The 22,735-nt window shown below is 41.4% G+C and overlaps 1 protein-coding gene across 1 annotated transcript in view; it reads right to left on the bottom strand.

Moving 5' to 3' along the window:
- Window positions 1-217: 217 nt before the first annotated feature.
- DPT (dermatopontin) overlaps window positions 218-22,735 on the bottom strand; it is a 27,529-nt gene continuing 5,011 nt past the window's right edge. The window contains exons 2-4 of the mRNA XM_010023824.1: window positions 17,079-17,204; window positions 6,569-6,676; window positions 218-613 (exon numbers count right to left, since the gene is read on the bottom strand). Of these exons, the coding sequence (XP_010022126.1) occupies window positions 547-613; window positions 6,569-6,676; window positions 17,079-17,204 (301 nt within the window). The 3' untranslated portion in view covers window positions 218-546. The remainder of the gene's footprint in view (window positions 614-6,568; window positions 6,677-17,078; window positions 17,205-22,735) is intronic.

Raw genomic sequence — 22,735 nt, forward strand, 5'->3', positions numbered from 1 at the left:
GTAGTACATCAGAGACCTCCTGATGCCGCTTTCAGCACACTCTCAGCTACTAATGCTGAGAAGCTGGTAGGGATCACTGCACTGGTTCCAAGTACAAAGTAGAAGGCAGGAAAGTCTTAGTTGGTGTTGGAAAGCTTATAGTGTGTTTCCACCTCATTTGGAGTGACCGTGCTGGGAAGCAATTTATACAAAGTTGCTATATGTAAACGAAAGTTGCATGTGTTCAAAATGGCTATATGTTTATATAAAAAAGGTAACTGTGCATATGCCATAGGATTGAGTATCGTAAACCTGTATGCCATAAGCAATTTTAATTGGGGGATACAAGTGCCAGTGCAACTTGAAGGAATCCTCCAAAATCACTGTTGCAAGCATGTGGGCTGGTAATTTATTTCTTAGCTCCAGAGGGAAAGAATTGTATCTTCAGCAGACAGCTGATGAGTCTTGGTATTTTTTTGTGAGGCTAATGGCTCTTCTCCTGTAACCACTGACCCTCATCCCACCCTGTCTGTCCCCAAGCTTTCCAAGTGAGGTGCACTCAAGCTTTTAAACATTTTGAAATGGGCAGTCATACTCTGTCATCCTGCAGACAATGAATTTCCACTGACGATCCCTGCATTAAAGAGAGACAAGAGAGAGGTATTAGTGAGCCAGAATGGCAGAAGATGAGGCTATACAAGTAAGAATAACTTGACACCAGATATTGTGGCAACAAAAACATCTGTCTGCCATTAGCTGACTTTCCTCTGGGTGCTTTGTGGTTTTATGGTCTGGAAGGAGATTAAATATGTCCGATAGTTATAATTCCTTCACACTTCCTTACAAGGTGAGAAAATAATTTCTCAGAATAATTAGGCCTCTGAGTATCCTTCAGAAGACAATGACTCTTGATGGTGATCAGTCCTAAATTGACTTTAAATCAGCGACCAAGAGGAAAAGCATGGTTCTGTCAAAAGTCATTGATGTGCGATATATTGCTCAGGAATGTGTATGAAGCAAAATATGTGTGTGATTTTCCAGCCATTTCTAAGTGTGGAGTTATCCACACAGCAAAATTCACTTCTTTGGGTTTTTTTCCCCCTTTTTTCCCCCAGGTTTTCTAGCTTCAATCTTTTATTAAAGATGTGAAGGAATCAATAGTGAGAGAAATTAAATTCACTTGTCATCCTTGATCTCCACAAGCCACATGTGAGGCAGAGTAATGTATATGAGTGTAAGGAGAGTATGCTCTTCCTAGTCTGTGAGTAATTGGATGTCTGTATTCTCTCTCAGGAGGGTGATACAATACCTACTAACAACTGCTAGCTGGAAGCATGACTGGCACAGCAGGATTCAGCAGTGGAGGCCAGTAATTTACTGTCCAATAGGCTGCAAATTTCCCCCTCATTTTATTGTGTGTTAAATTTCCCCTTGACAAAAAGGCATAAGTTCAAAGGATCAAATACTGTCCTGCTGTGGAGCAAATGTTCAATTTAGGCTGCTTGGTACTGGCTAACAGGAATTCAGATCTAAACTATAGTCCTTGAACATGGCAGCCATCATTTAAATTGGTAATGAGTAGTACTCAGAGAGGTTTCTGAAGGTTTGGATTCTGCTAACAGTGATCTTCTAAACCTGGGGCATGGGACAGGTGATGCTGCTGGAGTGATTCAATAGGAGCTTGCTTTACAAGACCCCTGCACAGTCCTGGTTGTCTGGTGACTGGCTCCAAACAGTGAGGAAACTGGTGCAGAACCTGCTGTGTCTCAGGGATGTACTGAGACACCTGAGCCCAGGTTTTGGTATGAGTGGCTCTTACATGCTTTCATTGGCTGAGTGACTCTATCCTGAAATAAGATGAATTTGACTTGTAAGTTCTGTGTAGGTATAAAGTGTCTCATCTCAGCTTTCATTAGCTGAGGTTTTTAACTGGAAATTTACTATGCTACTTTACCAGTTTATGCTGAGTGGAATGGGTCTGTCTCATACCCATCAGCAAGTCTTTGTTTAGTTACACAGTGTGTAATTCTGGTTTTCTTTAGGCCTTTCCTAGTCGGGTTTTAATTGTAATTTCCTCATAAAACCAAAGGTTAATGAAATGCAAGATTCATTTTAGGTTTATTTTAGGAAGTCCTCATTTGGACTATATGCATGCTCTTCAAAGACAGTTATTACTCTTTTGGTCACCAAGCTACCTAGAGAGACCAAAAAAACCCCAAAAGATGACACGTATGTGGATTAACAGGATTATATGAGTCCAAATTAAGATCTGCTAAACTAGTACCTGTTGTCAGAGAGACTTTTAGCTCAAAAGCTGAAGTAAAATATTTTCTTCTGAACTAGGATATTGTAAAGTTAAAAGTCAAGTTCTTTAAAATAAACATATTTTAGTTACCTGAATTAATAACATGCTTTAAAATATTAGAACATAATTATTTCTGAAGTTGTAATTGAACTTGCAGATGCTCTGGCATATATCCATGTGGTTGATGGCCAGTAGGTCTATGCATTTAATGTCTTAATTTATCTTTTTTTGCATTACTTATGTTTGAAGTTAAGCATATGTCCAACTTTTCAGGATGTAGGCAATTGCTTTGTACCATTGTGACTGTGTGTTTAGTTCAGTAGTTATCAGCCTGTTTCAATTTGTAGATCCCATTCAAGTTTTCCAGTGGGGGTGCAGACCCCATCAGGGATTGTCCAGTGTGGCATACTCTATGAACTTGCCTTTGCAAATCCTTAACACCAGTTTATAGGTCCTCTCTAAATTGCTGATTTCCTGCATTTTCCTTGGCTTGGGGAGTCAATATTGAATTGTCGCTATTACTCCCCAGCTGTCATGTGCTGTCAGATTTGAATTTTTGATGCTACAGGGAGAATACCTTTTATCTCCAAACATTGCCAAACAATCTGTTTCCAATTCAGTTAAAAAAAATCTCTGAATTCCTTTTCCTATTGAGTTTGACAAAATCCTCTTTCTTTCATCGTATGAAACTTATTAGGGACCTGAAGTACCCTATAATTTGGCTCAGCTGCGCTTGGTAGAGATCCAGCTTGTCCAGGCATTTCAGATGTACTAACTGTTGCGGTATCTGGGTGTTCATCTATCTTTCAGTGAATGTCTGAGCAGTTAAGAAATTACTGGCTCTTCAGATCACCCAAATAAATGGAGCAGAGAACAGTTTTGTAGAAGAAGTAAACTTCTGACAGTCTGCACGTACATTTTTACGTTAGGCAATGAAGAGCAAGTTGTGGTACCTACCAAGCTCATCTGGTAATCCCCACCTCTCTGTCCAAGCTACTTGCTGAGGTTGGTTGGGGAATGTGCCATTGGTGCTCTCTGGACTCAAAAGACAGATCCAACCAGACCATAGCCCCTGAAAAAGGTTCCATGAGGGACCCATGCCATCCTTACTTAGAATGTTTCAGAGCTCAGGCTGGACTAGTGGAAGGTGTTGCCCTTCCAGGTGGGCTGGAACTAGATGCTCTTTAAGGTCTCTTCCAACCCAAACCATTCTGTGAAGCTATGATTCTATGATTATTTTTAATTTTGGAAGCTATTTTGCCAAGGGTTTACAATGTACGTGTCTATGTGGGTATTTTCAGTTGTTTACAGCCAGCTTCACACACCCCCTCTGAAACTTGCCTGTGTCACTCTTAAAAAAAAAATACTGCCTTTCCTTGTAAATGTTCCCTTACTGATGTCCATGGGTCATCCTGTCTGCATCAGCATTACCACCAGTCCCAAACATGCTCCCAGAGGTACTTCAGGCCTCTGCTGATTCTTTCCAGCTGCTTTTGTTTTGCTTTATAGACAATTGTTTTCTCCTTTGACCCATTTAAAGTGGAACTGAAAAATGTAACCGCTTCTGAAGTCTGTTCTCCACACATGAGCACTTCAAATGTCTGATGATGAACAGCAGCTCCTTCATTCATTACTGATACACAGGCATGGGAATGTACAGAGAGATATTATGGAAGAGGAGGTGGGAATACCACCTTTCTACACTTTCTACAGCTTTTGCCAGAGGCATCATGTGCTCTCTCAAATATCTGTGTATCAGCAGTGACCTCAGTGATGCAATGTCTTAGGGAGTAAGAAGGGAAGATATGATTTCTGCAAGTTTACTCAGAATGTCTAAAAATACTGAACTGTTTGAAGTGATTAGGAAAGCTTAAACTAAAATACCTTCAGAGGCTTTTTTTGTGCCTCTCATTAGCACAAGAGCATTGCCAATCATGGGCTAAACAGTATGGACACAAGTTTAATGTGCTTAAAAATGAAAAGCAGGCTCAAAATCTACAGCATGTTTACACAGACAAGGAGCACGTGCGTGCTTCTGGCAGGCTGAAACTTGGAATAGATTTTTCTGCTCCTATTCTGCCTCAAGCAGCTGCAAAGAACCAGTTAGGCTGACAAACTCTGCTGACTTTTGCGAGTATACCACTCGGGATAGTGTGGCATGAATCTGAATTATGAACCAGTGTAGCAGGAATATTTTTCACTTCATGCGCTAGACATCACAAGTTGCTTTTGGTCATTCTGGAAGCTGGGAACCAGAAAGGTCATTAGCACAGAGAAGTCTCCTGGATTGCAATTCGTAATGTGTTTTCTCTACAGTTTTCGTCTGCTACTATTTTGCAGGTTCATCTCTGTTGTCATAGCAGTGGTAGGACAAAGGTGTTGGTGGTTTCTTCCCTTTACAGGTGCTCTAGTCCCATAACCTGTGAGGATCTTTACTCCTGGTGTACATCCCTGTGATGCTGCCATTGCTCCTGGCCAGTCTCCCCACTGCCAGACCATTCTGAGGGCTGTGTTAAGGCTTCAGCAGTCACAGGCACAAATCTGCTCAGAGGCATCCGTTAACTCAACTGCTCTGTTTTCTAGGCTCGTCCTTGTCATTTCTGACTTTTCTCTGGTCCGTATCTGATGGAGGCTGAAATCCAGCTGCAGGGGAGAGCACTGTCTGCTTTATCTCCCCTACTTTCTGCCACAGTTATGAGGAAAAAGCATTAAGAACAGCACTGGGAAATATGTAAGAGAAAAACCCCAGAAGAGGGATGTCCCTTGCAGCCTTGTAAATTTATTATCTAAAGGGATAAATAGATACTCTGATTCAGTTAACTGTGAAAGTTAGTCTTGGACTTGTAGGAGTAATTTGCAGGCCTGGCTTCCATTTGGCCATAAACACGCTAATGAATTTTAGCCAGAAAATTACAGTTATGGATCTGCAGCTAATGTGTTATCATTTCTGGAAAAGCCTCCTTATTTTAGGTAAGCTTTTGTCTGAGGGATCCCTAATGAACTCCAGCAAATTGAGAGTATCACAGCGACAAGAGCACCTTGGCTCCTTTGAGTGTTATTAGACATCTTGAACTGTTGGTGTGCTTAAACTCCCTCTTCTCTTTTCTCTCCCCCATCTTGTAGCCAGTTTTGGCAGTGATAGGCCAGCACAGCGCACCTTGCCTTGCTGTCTGTGCTGTGTTTGATAACAAATGCTTTAATATGCTGGACTGAGGTGTCTAATAAAAACATCAGCAAAGAAATAGCTTGCAGTCGATGTATTAGAGGTCAGCTTGAGAGTAAAGAATCAAAATCCCTCTCCCACAATCAGATTTCAGTGACTGTTCGTTCACACTATCCTTAAACTTGCTCTGTTAGGATCTCTGTAGTCATAGAATCATAGAATCATAAAACCATAGAATAGTTAGGGTTGGAAAGGACTTTAAGATCATCTAGTTCCACCCGCCCTGCCATGGGCAGGGACATCTCGCACTAAACCATGTCACCCAAGCCTCCATCCAACCTGGCCTCGAACAGTGCCAGGGATGGAGCATTAAGTCCAAATTTTAAAAATTTGCAGTTCTGCATAGTAAAGGGGAAGAGAGACTTCTTTCTAACTGAGCAGAGCAATTAGGCGTCCATTTGCATGGCTACAACTTCACTAGCCATAGGGCCTCACTCAAGAAGATAAACAGAAGTCAAGTAATGACCAGGACTGATCAAGAAAAAACAGGTTAACTAATTTTCTGGAAAGGGATCAATGTGCATTGCCTTAGTTCCTGGTGTGGCCTTAAATCTGTTAGAATATGTTGCAATGGATTGGGCAGTTTACAGCATTCACAATGCAGCTTGTGTGGTCTGATCTTTGCATGTTGGCAGATTCTCCCCTTCTCTGCGAAGAAATAGTAAGTACTAAGAAATATAATAAGGAGGGTGTTCAGGCCGAGTTTTCACTGAGTTAGATGAAAGATACTCCAACGAGAGGTAACGGAGAAACAAAACTAAACATCTGGTTTACAATTTGCATAGCTCAGATTTAGCTAAACCTCCTAATTGCTGCATTTTTCACTGCTCAGATGGACATGGCAAATGATCCACTTGTACATGAAAGTGCCCTATTCCTGATACACTGCCAGAGACAATTAGCCACATTCACTATGGTCCTCAGAAGCACTTGCTGCTGAGTACCACAGCAGATGATGTGTAGCCATGCACTGTTTGGAGGAAACAGAAAAGGAAGATCTTTTTTTAAAAAAAAATAAAATAAAATAATTAAAAGTTCTAATGAAACAGGAAAAAGCAAACCTGTCCACAGCAGAGAAAGTTGTGGTTGCCCCACGGATGTAATAGTCGTAAGTGTACATCATCATGTCCATATCTTCTCCATAGTGTCCTGGATATTCTGTTGTTAACCTTTTACATTAAGGAAAAAGAAGATAATATCATTTAGCATCTTATAAAAAAGTCCACGTGACAGAATGCAACTCAAATAATAGATTTTTCCTGCTGCTTTGAAAGTTCTTGCTTCTTAAGAGCACCACAAGATGCAGTGTCACCTGTGAGACTGCCTTTCCCTTCTACGTAACTAATTCATGTAGCTGTTTGAATACATTTCGGTAAGTTCAGAACTGTTAAGAGCGAGTTGGAGTATTTTATGTATATACATCTGCAGCTGTGGGATAAAAGCAGTGTGAACAAGAGCTCGTCTACCACTTATGTCTTTATTGCAGGGATTTGCTCCATCCTCTTGTGAGTCTGTTTGGTTTGCTGCTGTGGAGTGCTGCAAACGTTGCCAAGTCAAATAAACTGCAAGCATTTATCCATTTATGGATATTAAATGAATGTAGCAATTAATCCATTCCTCTTTGTTGTTTCCACTTTCTGCCTAGTTTATAATGTAAAAATATAGGCCTGGACAATATTTGTTCCATGTATTTTATCTAAGAAGCTCAAAGTGCTTTTGCACTTATTAATCACATTATGGTTACTGCTTCCCTGGGAAATAGGCAATACAGTACTTGGTTTTACAGATAATGAACAGATGCAGGAAGGAGCTGGGCCCTTGACCAGTACTTTATGTCAGCATTATGTTAGAGGTCAGGAATGGAACCCTGGCACTCAGTCTTTCCTTCTATTACTCCATTTTATGTGGGAGTTGCTAGTGGCATTATGTCAGCTTCGCTCTGAAACAGCACAGGGAAGAATCAGGTTCCCTGTAAGGGAGATGTTGTCCCTGTGGAAATGAAATGCTCAACTCCTCTAGAGACTAACAGGGTTAAGGTGCCTCTACAGAAATACTGACAACCATTTTTCTGACTTCATTCAGCCCAGCAGCAGGGCTTGAATGATGCTTGAAGGTGATCCTAGCACTTGCCAGCCAGGCACTCATGTACATGTTTAGATTTTGTTAAACCAGTGGGGTTTGAGCACAAGCTTAAACATTTTATTCATTGGGAATATAATTATTGGGATGGTTTTAAGTTTTTAAAGTTACCCAGCTTTGGGTATATTTGGAGCCCAAACCAGTAACTGTTGGAATACTCAGAAATGAAAAGTTTACCTGAAAACTGAGGGACTCTGGAATATTATGCTGTTTTCTCCTAAAGCCACTTGCTATAACAAAAAAATTCCTCTCAAATTGCCATAATTCTCTGTATATTTTAAGTGTATTTCTGATCATCTTTTTTATGTTCTGATCATCTATGTTTATGCTGGTTACCTTTTCTTTGCAAAGCAGATGTGACGTAAGTCCAGGTCAATTTCAGCTTTTGAAAATTAAAGAAAAACATCATTCAGTTGTAACATCACTCCTTGTAACAAGTCATTATTCCTTGACAACTGAAAAATGAAATTGAGTGTGAAACTCAAGCATGCCCTTTTTAAGACCCCAAAGCATCAGCAGTCAACTTCTTTGAAGATACCTTGTTCTCATGCCTTCTGTCCTTTGGCCCTGGCAATCATCGAACAGATTATGAGTTGTAGTACAAGAACACCTGTCCTCAGGTGTGTTTGGGAAGCAGAAGATCAGGCCTGGTTACAGTGTCTGTTGTCAGAGCTCTGACCAAGGACGCCTGGATTTGCAGAGGCCTTGCAGTGTTTTGCTGTTGGTAAGAACTACAGCAGTATTTCACAGGTCATGCAGACAGCTGCTGTGGACTAGGAGAAACAGAAGTAACCATGTACACGAGCAGTTGTTAGCATGGGTAAATAGACAGTCACGAGTATGCTCTGCAAGGGGGAAAATCAGAGCCACAGTTTTCAGTCCAGCTTGCATGAAAAGTCCAAAATGAAACCACTATGGAATTTAAGGGAACTGACTCTGACCCAGACAAAGAAAATAAATACAAATATTACAAAAGGCTGTTTCCCGTGGCTTCTCACCAAGTAGCTGGTGATTTTTCCTAGACTAAAGATCATCACTTGAATGTGTTTCTATCAAACAGTGACAAACTCGATGTATTTGTTATTTTGATCGAACGTTGTAGTTATCATGTTTGCTTTCAGGACATCTCCCCTTGTGCTCCCAAATATGTATTTGTTTGTCAGTGTCAGACAGTTTAAAACTCTGACTTGAATACCTCTTTGCTTAGACAACCTATGACTTGAATCTTTAATACACTTTTATGGCCCCATAGAAGAGCCTTTAGCTGACCATAAGCTGGTCTTTTCGTATAGCCAATTTGCTATTATAATATATAATAATATAATATAATAATATAATAAAAGCCCTCCAGTTTGCAAAGAGCTGCTTTCAGGGCCCTGCACTCCATGCCCAGAGCTGTAACTCCAGGAGCTGAAGTATACTTCACTAAGCCTGACCTCTGCTACCTGGTCTGCATTTTATCCATTTTCTTTACACAGAAATCAAGGCCTTGAGGAAGACTTTTTTGCATACACGAGTCTTCCTTCAGTGAAGCTGTGGGTCTGAATCTGGGAACTTGAGAGTATTTCTGGGTCCATAGCCAGAGTCCAAGGGAAATAGGGGTTACATCTATGCTAGTAAATTAAACAGCACCAGAGAATATTTCTGGGCACTGTAACTCAATTGCCTAGGTGTGTAATTAGAGCAACCCCTGGGGCAGTTTTAGCCCAGACCAACTAGCAGAGTCTCAGCCAATGCCTCAAAGACACAGTAGACAGAATATGGACATGCTGTTTTGGAGAGTAAGAAAGGTTAATGGTGTGTCTGCTCTCTCTGCCAGAGGAGAGTCCCCATATTTAGTTTACTAATTTGGAGCCTGGGTGTCTGATAGTGCATCTTCGAAGAATCCTATATTGTAGCAGGTTTTTAAATTGCGGTATGAAAACCGGCTATGGACCAGGATTTAGTTCTGTATTCCCCCATCAGCTCCAGGTTTTTGGGTTTTTTTGAGTTATTACGAGAAAACGCTAAGACATGTTTATATATATGTTCCACCAAATGTGTTTCGTAACATCTGTTTGGCATTCAGCAAGGAAAATGTTCTGTGATCTTGACCAGCGCTATGTACTGGGCAGACAAGACTGTGCAAAACACAAGGTTAAAAAGCTGCTTTCAGCTCTTCTGAGAGAAAGAACTGAGAGTTAGTTCTTTGAACTTGTTTCGTGAGCCTTTCAGTTGAAAAGAAAAACTGATGACAAGCTCCTGAATTGCTGTGAAGGGTCTCACAGACCTTTCACAGAAGCAGGTGGTGTTATTCTGAAGTGAATGGATGCAGTAGGGAGCCTTCATTTAGCTTCCCTCTCTTTTCTTTCTGCCTACTCTCATCTTCCCCTCCCTCTCCATTAACTTCTCCACATTACCTTTCAGCCTCTTAAGGCTCCTCCACTAAGACATATTCAAAAATCACATATATGCAATTACTGCAGGTAAATGATTTTGGGACTTGAGCTGCTCTGAAGTTTGTCTTGTTACATAGACAGGTGCCTACTGACTCCTTTTGTTCTGGAGATAAAAGTTATAAATAGTGTCATGACAGCAATGTTCAAGTTCACTTGGGTCTGTGTGGTCTGTCTGTCTAATTCAGTTCTCTTTGATGTTTGCTGTACTCATTTATGAAACTGTTCCCTTAAGCCCGTGCATCTCAAGGTCATCTGAATTGTGTTCTATCACTTGGGAGGAAATGCCATTGGTTGTCCATATAGCAGGGCCCTGTGGCGTGACCCAGCTCTTCTCTATCATCCCCATTTTTGGTGTCTTGGGGATAAGTCACAAAAGATCCGCACTGACGGATACTGTACGTTTAATGCATAGGGATATTAAGTAGGTGGTTTTCTCATCATGGAAGGGAGAAATTCTGGTCATTTAATTCAGCCATTAAGGGTTTTCTCAAAGTGGTCTACCCAGTACAGGACAGCACTTCCCTCAGCATGGTGTGTAACCTTGTTATCAAGTGTTTAACTAAAAACATTAAGCATTTTACTCTCTAGTGCCTACCAACTTCATATCAACTGTGAACCACCTACCAGGCCCTACAGACAGGTAGTTTGTTTACATACTTGCTAACATTTGTAAGCCACATGTGGCAATATATGGTTTGTACCTGAGAGGAGTCATGAAACAAGTGAGGGAGACTTTTTGCACTAGTTGGTGAGGGTTTGCCTGCCCACAGGAGTCTGGACTCCCAAGGAGTCCAAGCCCAAGGGCAAGACCCATTTGGGAAGAACCATCCACGGTAATCTGCACATGGGCTGTGTAAGCACTTCTGTTACTGACCTCTTAGCAAAGAAAACTGAGCTAGGGGAATAGTGAGAAGTCTGGAATAGCAAGTGCTGAGACGAAGTTCCTGCTGCTATTTGGGGTGATCTAGGGCCTGTATAGGCAAGCCATGGTGCTTGTGGTGCCTGAGAAGGGTATGTGAGGGAAGGCCCTAGAAGAGAAGCTTGCAAATCTGCTGTGAGAAGACCTGGGTTATCCTGATCATGGGAGCTAGGCAGTGAGTAATATGAACTCCAGATGAACTCCAAGGAGGCAGAGGATCTGTGTAGGGGCTAGCAGGGTGTGTTTAGTGGGATTGTTTACTAAACCCAGATATGCATATAGGTGTTGAGAGAGGAGAAAGCGGTAATTCTACATTGAAGACTGGGAAAGAAAGGCTTGTGAGAAGGGATATAAGTGGTTTGGCATGTGTTTGGGAGAGCAGGAAAACCTTATAGAAAAAAGTATTTTCATAACGGGGTTTTTAGCTGGGACAGAGTAGATGTGGGATGGTTTATCATCTGACTGGTTTGCAACACCACACCCATCCCCGTGTTTTTCTAATGTACTTTACTATAATCCTGTAAATCTTTCTCAGGGAAGGAAATATTGAAAAAAGGCATAAAAATATTTAACAGGGTTACTGTTGTTATTGTTCTAGTCTGAAACTAGTAATGTTGTTTAATTTCAATGGTGAAGAATTACTGTTAGAGATTAATAGAAAACACAGAATTACTCATTTAGCACTGAGAAGAATGTTTACTACTAACCCACAGTGATCCCTAGCACTCTTTGTAATGATTGATTTCAGTCTATTTTTTATGATCAGTCTATTTTTTACTGATAAGAAGATCGAGTCCCACCAATGGCCTTATTAATACTGTACAGCCTGCCCCTTAGAGAAGTAAATGGGAACTGTGGGTATGCCTTGCCTTCAGATATCAAGCAGATGAAAGAAATGAGTCTTTTGAAATATCAAAGACAGTCAGTGGTAGAGCTCATGGTTTCCTGCTCCAGCTGTTGAATATACTTATTCCCTGCTAGTTGTTTCAGAGTGCCCTTACATTTTTCATTTCTTGTGCAACTACAGTGCTAACAAGATGAATAGCTCCTCTCTAACTTTCATTTTCCTCTTTGCTGTTGAACTCTTCCTCTAACAATGCCACAGCCAAAAGAAGAAGCTGTTTCATTTCGAGAGGAGAACATAAGCTTTGACATTAACTTTCTGACCTTTGAGGACAAGGAGTGTCCCCTGAATGGCCTTGCTGTTTCAGACATTATTTACAAGTGCTTCAAGTGTATGACTCTCCTAAAGGAGATTCTTTATTTTTTTCAAGAGCCAAGAGCCTGCATGTTACATTCAGGGAACACGGGACTCACATGCCTCTTCAATCAATTCCAGTTCTTCCTCCAGCTGGAAGACAGTGGTCATGCCCTTTTAAACAGCACACTGTGCTGAAAAGCCAAAGATCTTAGTAAACTGTCTGCAGAAATTCCTGCTAATGCTCCCAGTATGGATAGACCCCAGTTTGCTGGGGTGCCAGAGAACTAGAGGTGATGTGGAGCTGCTCTAGAGATGAGCAGCTTTCTCATGTTGCCATATCATGTATATTTTGGGCTTGAGTTTGGGCTGCAGGCTCTGAGATCATAGATTCACGTTAAAACATCACTGCCCTTCTGTTTCCACTCACAGGGATGAGGAGCCACAAGGCCAACACAGTGGGACCACAGTTCTTGGAGGCCTATGTGAGCTAGTGCAGTACAGCAGCAGCAGAGCGCTCAGGGCATCTTATGCCTGTTCCTCAGGAAAGACATGTCTGGAATAACACTAACCAGCTTTCCAATGTTAAGTAAGTGAGTTTCTTCTAAGATGGCTTTGGAAGATGAACCTGGAGATTGAGCTGTAAGGCTGTGTTTGCTGGAATACAAAATACCCTTTTTTTTAAAAAAAAAAAAAAGGGCAGAAGAGGGGAGGGGAATTGTGTTGCCCAGAAGTGCGTGTTTCCACATCTATTCTGAGTTCACCTCCTGGATCTGTATCTCTGCTGTTGGTAATATCTAAGCAACCTGCAGAGGATCTCATCAGTTTCAATATGGCTTCGGTGGCAGGTTGAGTCAAGAAAACAAATAAATTCTTTAAGCCTCGTAACTCTTGGAAAATGTAATTGTTGCCTGGACAATGTTACAGTGACAGAGAGCAGCCACAGCTCCAGACAGACCTGGCACTTGAACTGCTGGTTGTTTTGAGAGGGGAAACAATCATAAACAGTCTGTGCAGACTTGGGGCTGTTCTGTGACATGTGTTTGCTTTTGAGAGTACAGATCAAGCTTTCAATTTCCTGACAAAGAGAAAAATCTGAGTTCTAATGGGTCCACTTAATAACGTTGTCTCTGCATCTGCAATGGTTATGCTTCCTATATGGTTTGAATCAGCACACGGTTTATTTTACTGTGGTAGTATTCCTTAGCCAGGTAAAATAAAAGGATCTTTTCCTGTGAGGAGTGTTAATTATTTTCAGTATGGTAAAAATGTGCAGAATCCATGACAAGACTTGGCATGGTGAGGAAGGAAACGAAGTACTTGTAAAAAACCATAACTGAATACCAACTACAAAACTACGAGGCTGGAAAAGATTAATATATTTATTTTCAATCTGGGATTGCTGTGCAGGTAAACTGGGAATTAATGGTTAGAACATGAGCTGTGAAAGAGAACTGCTGGGCTCTAAGAGTAAGGATAAAGATGCTACCAGCCAAAGTCCTTAAGCATGTATTTGGCTTTACCTGTGTTGTTAAGTTAAGCAAAGTGTTTAATTGTGCATTTCAGTCAGTATGATGGTGTCAGAAATTCGTATTCCAATAAGTATTTGCAGAACTCAAAAACCACAGGAATCTTCCAGCTCTAAACCCAGGTCGAATTCTAACAAACTGTTTGCATAGAACATATACGTAGGGAAAATCTGGTTTTATTCATTTTAGGGAAGACCACCTCATGAGAAATGTAGTCTTGAAGAGGAAAAGCCGAGAGAAACCATGCAGAATACCTGCTTTTGTATTTGCCAAAGAGCCCTTTACAGTGACAACTGGAAGCAGAAGGGATCAAACACCCAAGGTGAGAGCTAATTTAAAACAAAGAGTTTTGTTACACCTCAGTATTGTCAGTTTTCTTAAAAAATGACTTTCTGCCCATATTTGGTTTCTTCATGAAGGATTCATTGCACATTAAAATTCAAGGCTGCTGAGAAATTCTGCTCTGTGGATTGTCTTTGAATATGGATTTTCATATGTGTCACACATGATCCACAAAGTACCACATGTCGGTGCATATTTTCCTGGTATTTTTTCCACTTTTCCACTTTTATTTTTATATATAGTCATATACTAATAGATGCCTTTGCATGAAATTAAGCTGCTTCAATAAAAAAATAGGAGTCAGCAGCATGCTAATAGCCATTTCTCTGTAGATAGCTTCTGCAACATGATAAATACCATTATAGGTTGGGGCAGAAACTGATGATACTGTATATGCACACACATTTTTGTTGTGTCTTATATGTATATACATTTTGAGGTCGTACCCATGGTAGCCCAGTACTGCTTTGCAGATTATTTGGAATTCGGAGTCTCCCTGTTAAGTGCATCTTAAACAGAGTGCAAGAAACAGACCAGAAGTGTGATGAGTGAACAAGGTTTTGTGAACTTGGAAATACCAGTGGAGGCAAAGTTGTGAGTGAGATCTCCTGGGATTAGGGTATGGGAAGTTTAGTTGCTGCACACTGAAGTTGAACAATTTGGACAAGTCACATCTGTAGCAGCAAAAGTGGGTGCAAAGCACGGGGGCTTGAGCTTATGATATGGCAGTTGGTGTTGCTTATGCATTAGCAAAACAACTAACATGCTCCCAGATGCTGTTTAGACAGGGTAAAGGGAATAAAACAGAAATGAAACTATTCCCAGCAGACAATAGACAGGAGACTGCTGTTTTGGAGAGGGGATTTTCACTGCATGGTGTGAAGCCCTCTTTGAGATCACAGGGTAGTAGTGGAAAGGGACCTCATCAGGTCTTTATTCAGGCCCAAGGACGATGCCTGCACGGCCTCACCAGGCAACCTGCTCTACTGTCTTACTCTTGTCATAGAGGAAAAGGTTTTCTTTATATCCCCCTGAGCAGCTGTTTCCCCCAGCTTGATGTCATATGCAAACTTGGTGAGAGTATGCTCTGTTGCCTCCTCAAGGTCACTGATAAAGATATTAAGTAGGATAGGTCCCAGGGTAGATCATTAGTCACACTGTTCTGTTTGTAATGGGCACCCAGGCAGGGTATCACCCCTTAACCACTATCCTCTGAGCCTGTTTCTAGTCTTTTTCCAATCTTCTTGTCTGTCCATCCAGACCATAACATCCTAATTTGGATAACTGTATGCAGAAGGAGCTTGTATTTACCTTACTAACTCCAAAGACAGAATGAGAGCTTTAAAGAAATTGGAAGAATATATTGTAATAAGAATATATTGTAAGGAGGCACTTCAAGAGAGTAAGGTCTAACAAGGCTCTCAAGTAGAAGAAAACTGTATGAGAGATACTGTGCAGGCTGAGAGTGTATACGGAAGTGTAAGGATAGGTGAGTAGCTTGAATGGAACAAACTGGGCTCCAGATTGAGTGTCTGAGACTGGTAAAAGACTGTAATTACAAAATGGTTTGTAATGAACCCATAATTGCAAACTATTCATCAGAAGCTTTTCACAAGCTAAGTGACAGGTCTTCCCAGAAGAACATGAGCACATAGGATTTCTACCCTGCTTAAAGAGAGAAACTCTTCACCTGCCTCTTCTGCATGGCAAGACAGTAGCAGCTGAATTGCATAAGGCATTCTTTTAAGTACAAAAATGGAGTGTTGTCATTGTTGAAAATAGAAGGGCAATATGAGTCCTTATGCAGCTGAGATGGAAATGCTGCATCAGTAACCCCAAACATTTACATTGGGATTTGCATTAACCTGAACGCCAATTTGCAAGGCTGAGACAAAGCTGTTCCTGATTGTCAAGAGGACATCTGAGGAAAGCAGAAATGTCAACAACAGCAGAAGAGGTCAGAGATTTCTGTTGTCTCTCTGAAAATACATGCAATATTAGAGGAGTAAGAGAGGTTGGAAGAACTGCTTAAAAGTTCGAGTGAGTTTCCCTTAGAGGGAAGAGCCTGGGGAGGTAGGTAAATAAACCCCTAGGGTAGAAAATCTCTGCAGGCAGTGTGGGCTGGAAAGGGGCAGAAGAATGTTCAAAGACTTTGTTACAGAATTCCTGTAATTTAAAATCTTTAACAATAATAATAAAAGAACATTTCTTCTCCTCCTGGCTGCCAGGAGATGGAAGGATGCAAAGCAAGGCACTGCTGTTGTGTTTGGCCAGTAGCCAGCCAGACAAGTAAGACCAACGGGCATGTAAACAGTTTGTATGCATCACAATGGGAAGTTTACTTCGAAGCTGAGTTCTGAAACAAAGATTCAAGCGCAGATTCACACTCGCCACTTCCATTTTCTTCCTTTTTTTACGTACAGATGGGTTATTCTTTGTATCAGTGAGAATAGCTGGATTAATAGCCCTGGAATGTAAGATCATGAGTTCTGTTACAAGGAACAGACAGGAGCAATATTAAGCTTTCTCTACACAGTCTGCTACTGTGACTGTGTTTCAGTTTAGAGAAACCACACCTGTGGACACAGGGAAGCTCAGGATGTGTAGCTCATTTTTCCATAGCTCTGTGAGGTTGCCACCACCAGTTGTGATACTGTGTTGAGGTGGGGCACATTTTTTTTTTAAGGTTTGGGCTATGTTCAGTAGCTCATTTTGACTTTGGTCTTCAAACAGCCTTGAGAGAGGAAGGTGCTGCTGGTACCCAGACGTGTTCATTTAGGGCTAGTTACTGCCTTACGCTCTTCAGTGTACTTCTGCCCTCATTCTCTTCCCTTAGCCATGGATCCTCAAGAATCCCATTACCAGACTGGAAATAACTTGCTTAGCCCCATAAAACATTGTTCAAATTCTCTTAGACAAAGTTTTTGATGGGCCAAGTGGCCAAAGACATTTATAGGGACTGCTGGGGAAAAGAGGCTAACAGGTTTGGTTTCTGCTTGAACTCACCAGCATGAATATGGGCATCTCCGGCTATAGCGGCAGCAGTAAAATTGCCATTCACGGTCAAGCACAGATGGAAAATACTGACTCTGGAAACCAGCCACCAGCCCATTGTTTGAGCAGGTTTGATACCTAATAAACAGGAGAAAGGAGAGAACACATAAGGAAAACATGGCATTAGATTCCCTGCTAGTTTCAAGCAGTTCTGACAACAGCATTAAAGATTTTGATTCAGAGTGAAAGCTAAGGGTCTGGCTTTGTATTTGGAAGCACTGTATGCACTTGCTGTGTATTGAGTAACCACTTTGTGTAAGAAAGCAGCAGTAGTTACTAATAATGTCTTAATATTTATGTTGCACTTAAAACTATTTAAACTATTCCATGATTCTATGAAAGTATTTAATCAGTTCAGCATGCTATCAGGCAAGAAGATTGTTCTGGTATTGGCATTCTCAACTGTTTGCTGACTTCAAAATAGTCCATTAATACTTTTATCTTTGTCTGTTGCTAATTGAGCATTTGGGGTTCACTGGAGTAATTTTTTCAACGGCTTCTCTACCAAAAAGAAGCCTTAGAAATTCCTTTATGCAAGAAGTTCAGCGATTTATTTCTTTCTCAATTACCTGTCTCCAGGAGAAGGCACTCTTAATTCGAAGCATTAGAGGCTTGTGATGAGATCATGACTTGATAACAATCACATGAGGAAAACGGAGATTCAGGTGTTATGGCTCACACTAATTTTATGATTGGATTTTCAAAAGAAAAATCTGCTGTTTCATGCTTTCTGTCACTCTGTCACACACATAAATCAGGTAAATCTTCCTTCAAATAGAATAGACATGGTCTCTAAGCATGCAGATATATGCTTCTCTTTCTGCATACCCTCCAAGCATATGGACCCTGATACCCAACGTAATTCAAGTGATAATCAGTTTGAATAGCTTGCCTCTTGGAGACTAAGGACCATGAAAACAGGCAGCTCATTAACTCAGCTATTGAGTGGTCATTCTTTCAAGCACCCTCCTAGCCTTATTGTTTCCCTATTGGAGAAAATCACAGGAATACAGTTTCTTCCATTTCCTTTCCTTTTCTTTCTTTTCCCTTCATCAAGGAAAACTGGCAGCCTAGAGCTGTAGCAAACCTTCCTTGCAATACCATAAAATCAAATACATTGATATATCCAAAAGACACTTTCAGAAGTAACTTTATGATTAACAAATGCGAAAAATATCTCCTGGTTTCATTCAGTGACCTCATAGTTTATTTTAATGACCCTGGAGTTTCCAGAAGGGAAACACATCTGGAGCAGAGATTGGTGTTTGGAAAGTCATTCACTTGTGCACGCTGGTGTTCTTGAAAAGCGTGAGGCTCAAGAGTTTATATGCAAAAGCTGAAAAACCGATCAATTTTGATGAGTGCAGGGATTAATTCCACTGCCTAACTTTCGGCTTCCACCTTTGAACAAGGGGTCTCTTTCTGTATGTCCCTTCTTCCTCTGTTTTCTGTTATTTATATAGGAGTATTTACGTTTGTTTGTGTCCCTGCGTCTCCCACATAGCTGGGGCCACACATACTTGCTGTGCTTTGTGAGACTTTTTCAAGGACCTTCAGAGTTAAGCAATGATGGGGACTCTGAGTTGCTATGGTATCACACCAAGTAAGGCAGTTTGGCTCTCACTCAGAGGATTTCAGCAGGACTTTGATAGGAAGCTGCTCTGGTTTTTGGCACATAGGCCATGGGAACATATGGCTAAGATTCTGTGTAAACATATTGGATAGCTGCAGATGATGGGTGTTATCCTGATGGAAGAAAGGTTGATTCACAGAAATACAGGGAATGGTTGTACCTGTTGCAAGATGAGCATTAATCTGTGTAAAGTAGAACCAAACTTGTATCTCTTCATCTTCTTCTGCCTCTCCCCCTTCCCAGTTACATGAATTTCCACTGCTCCGGTCCTTGTGCCCCTGGGAGGTTTTCTAGCTCTTTTGCAAAGGTGCAGTAATGGGAGCATTTTGTTCCTCTTTTTCCTTTGCACTTCCTCTCTGCAAAGGAAAGAGGCTTTTCGAGGCTTGGTGTTACCCTGCAATGTCCCATCCTCACCAATTAGTGTCTGATATTTCTTGTCTTTGCAGGAGGTTCTTCCTTCTCCTTTTCTCTCCCCACCTGCTCACATTAAGTCTGAGAAGTCCTGCCCTCTTTGCCCTTTTTTTTTGATAGCTTTTATTTTCTTGACACCTCTACTAATGCAGTCCAATTTTGATGGGAAGATTTATTTTGAGAGAAATGTCGCTGATGGACCCCTCTTTTTCTAGTGGATTGAAAAAAATCTAGCTACTGTAACTCTCCTATGTTCACATGTGTACATATTTGGGCACTATACCTTAGGAAGGTTTGGTTATTTTTCATCCTGATTCTATCTTCTTGTGAAAAGTTTGATTTAAAAAAATTAGTATTTGGAGTTTCCATAAAAATTAGTTTCTTGAGTGGAGAGTATAACTGGACATAGGTCATGTCTTATAATTAAATTGCCATTTTATTTTAAAAATACTCAAAGTAAAATTTGAAATACACTTTTAAGCTCACGTTCAATTCTCCCTCACTATTTCTGTCTCATACACACCAAGTCCTGCAATCTGTTATTCAAGCTCAGTATTGGGTTCAGTGAAAGAAAAACAGTAGTGACTAAAGTAGTTTTCTTTAGCTTTGAGATAACATACATTTTTTTTCCCTTCCCAGATGTTTCTAATTTTCAAGTCAAATTCAGGTATTCCTCCAAAAATGAAGAGATGCTCTCAGAAATTTGAGTGTTTATTTGTGAGTTCATATACCTGTTTTCTTCTCTTCCCCTTTCCTGATCAGCCTCTTTCCTACAAGCAGAAAGTAATTCTTCAAGGGAAACAAACAAGCCTTCCCACACACCTTTTTAGACAGATGCTCTATGCATTAATCTGAAAACAACACTTAATGTGTGAGGATTTCTTCCTTCTCTGTTGAATTCATTACTGCTGTCACAGCAAATCCTTCAAACCAGTGTGGTGAATAAAAACTAGTGGTTTGTGACTTTTGATTTATGGCCAAGTAAGAAAAATGTCTTTTATACTAGACCCACACTGTAGCACTTTCGTTACAGAGGAGAATTCAGTATTCAGGGTTAATGTCACGGAGTTCTCCTCACTCATGAAATGCTGACATGGCTAAGAGAGGAAGAGACCTCTTAGAAGGTGAGTGCAGAAGAGAATGAGAAACTCTCTGGGACTGCGTGAGATTAAACTTGGCAATGGATAGGTTGTTTTGTTTCCCTAAGTGGCTCAAGTTGTGATGCATTTGGTACTGGGTAGATTTGGTACTGGGAGGAGAGGAGGTGAGTGAGCTGGCTGGGAAAGTGGGAAGATCGGTGGAAGTGAGGGTCAGGTGTTGTTGAATGGAAAGTTGCTCTTCTGTTCCCTTGTTTACGTCTGGTGGAAATGACTGCAGTGTTTCATAGAAAGTGAATAAAACTATACAGCCTTATTTTGGGAGGAGTTCTGTGCAGTAACAGGGATATGGCAGCTGAGAGTTTCCTGGCCTGCTGCAATTGCTGTGAAAAGACTCTCCTTTTCCAAATCTTCTTCTGAACTCGTTAATGAGTGTTGTACAGCTGAGTTCTGTCATGGCAAGCAACCAAAGTGTGCATCCATATTATCAGTTTAGCTCAGGTCAGGATTGCTTTCCTTGTTCACCAGTGAGCTTTTATCTGAGAGACCAAACTAGAGCTGCTTTGAAACAAACCCACTCAAAATGTATATCTGGATTTTAGGTCCATGCACTACCTGTGTTTCAGTCTGCTTCACCCTACAGATGCACTTAAATTGAGCCACATTGTTTGCAGATGTTGATCTAGTGTCAGTGGCCAGCTGTGTACCTCACTGGCTCAACATTTGCCAGCCAGACTAAGGATAAATATTACTTGCAACAGTATAATTGTTTTAAGCAATGGCATCAGTTGTGGTGGCATTTCGTAATTACGCCCACATCTAATTTTTGCTCTGGGCTAGACAAAGCCCCAGAGTGTTGTGCCCTATCTGATGGTGGTGCTCAGTTGCCTCAGAGGCCCCCTGTCCTTCAAATATGTCAGTAATTAGCCCGAGCAGCATGCTGGCCTGAGGATGACAACCCAAAGAGGAAGCCTGTTCACTACAAATCCACTCAGGAAGCCCAAGTCAAGATGCAGTAATGGTTGCTGTTAGAGCCTGCATTGAGTCCCTGCTGCACGCACTGGGTAGCACTGCCTGAGGCTCTCCGGAAACATGCAGGGTCTGACATACAAATCAGTCAGTAGTCACTGGGTCATGCTGCTTTAAGGGTGATTCGTTCCTTATAACAGGGTAACCCGAGAGTCATTCTGTGTACTTAAAAAAAAATGCCCCTGTTTTGCTGTAGAACAGATGGCTCCTGTAAAACTTGCAACATTAATTACTTTAAAGCTCTCTCTTTAGAGCCTGTCACAAAAAATTAACCTATCTATATATTAGGGAGATATATCAGACAGGGCAAACTGGCCCAACAGAAATAATGCTGTGTGCTTTCATCTGCAGCCCTCCCTGAGGGGCATACAGAGAGAGGTGGCCTAACCTCGTGCAGCTGATATGGCCACAGTTAAAGTGTGGGAGGCATTTTTAATGAAACATCAGATAGACTGTTCTCCCGGAGTGTTGCTTTGCCCAAATCTCTTACTTTCAATATCCAGAACTTCATTTCCTTTTGGTACAGCATGGAGGGGATGCCCTGTCCTGCTCTCCTGAGTTATTTTTGTGGAGTGTCGTCCCTCTGTCTAATTTGGTCAGTCACATGGTGAAAGCTAATTTAACAGTCAGTTGCAGATGAGTGGGGAGACATAAATGGCTGAGGGCAGGCTCAGTACACTTGAAATGCTGGCACTCAGACAAAGGGAATGACTTTTCCATGTTTGATTAGGCCATGCCAGTCTCCGGTGGCCACTTCTATGAGGAGTCTTCACTATCTGTTGTAGCGAGACAAGTTGTCATGACTTCCACATGCCAAAGGCAACTTCACTATCATCTTCAGCTATCTTTTTCTTTCAATTAGGGGTCAGTGATGACTTACTTTCTTCTCTCTGCCCAAAAAGAAGGCAAGGCCCTGTTCACCATGGTGATTTCTTCTTGGCAGTCGCTGATGAGGCCTCCCTCTCTACCAAAACACTCTTCCTCAGATGCTCCCACTGGACTCGGTCCACTGCAGCTGTGCTAAAAGCTTGTAGCACTATCCCTTTGACAGAAACAGAGGGCTTTGAAGAAAATGAACTCGTTTGCATAGATAGCTCAAATGGGAGCATTTTGAAAGGGTACCTTGAATGTTGGGTCTGGGTAATACAGCCTCAGATTTGGGACTTGGATTGGTCAGGGATTAAGAATAAAACAAGTTCCTTGCAGATGTACCAGGGTGTGCTGCAAGGGCCTGAACAGGAGGCTCCCACAGCCACTTCCTTTGCTCATGACTCTGTCTTTGCATCTGGTTTGTGGGAAATGGGGTTGTGTGCCTGCTAGGATCTGCACTTAAAGAGAATGCAAAGGAGAGTGAGAATGGGAGTGGGGAGGGAAATTCTAGATACCTGTTTTTTCCAAGTCCCATCCAAACACTTTCTCAGCAGTCCAAACAAGGGAAA

This window comes from Nestor notabilis, unplaced genomic scaffold (genome assembly GCF_000696875.1).
Source record: "Nestor notabilis isolate BGI_N333 unplaced genomic scaffold, ASM69687v1 scaffold32691, whole genome shotgun sequence".
Classification (NCBI taxonomy): Eukaryota; Metazoa; Chordata; class Aves; order Psittaciformes; family Psittacidae; genus Nestor; species Nestor notabilis.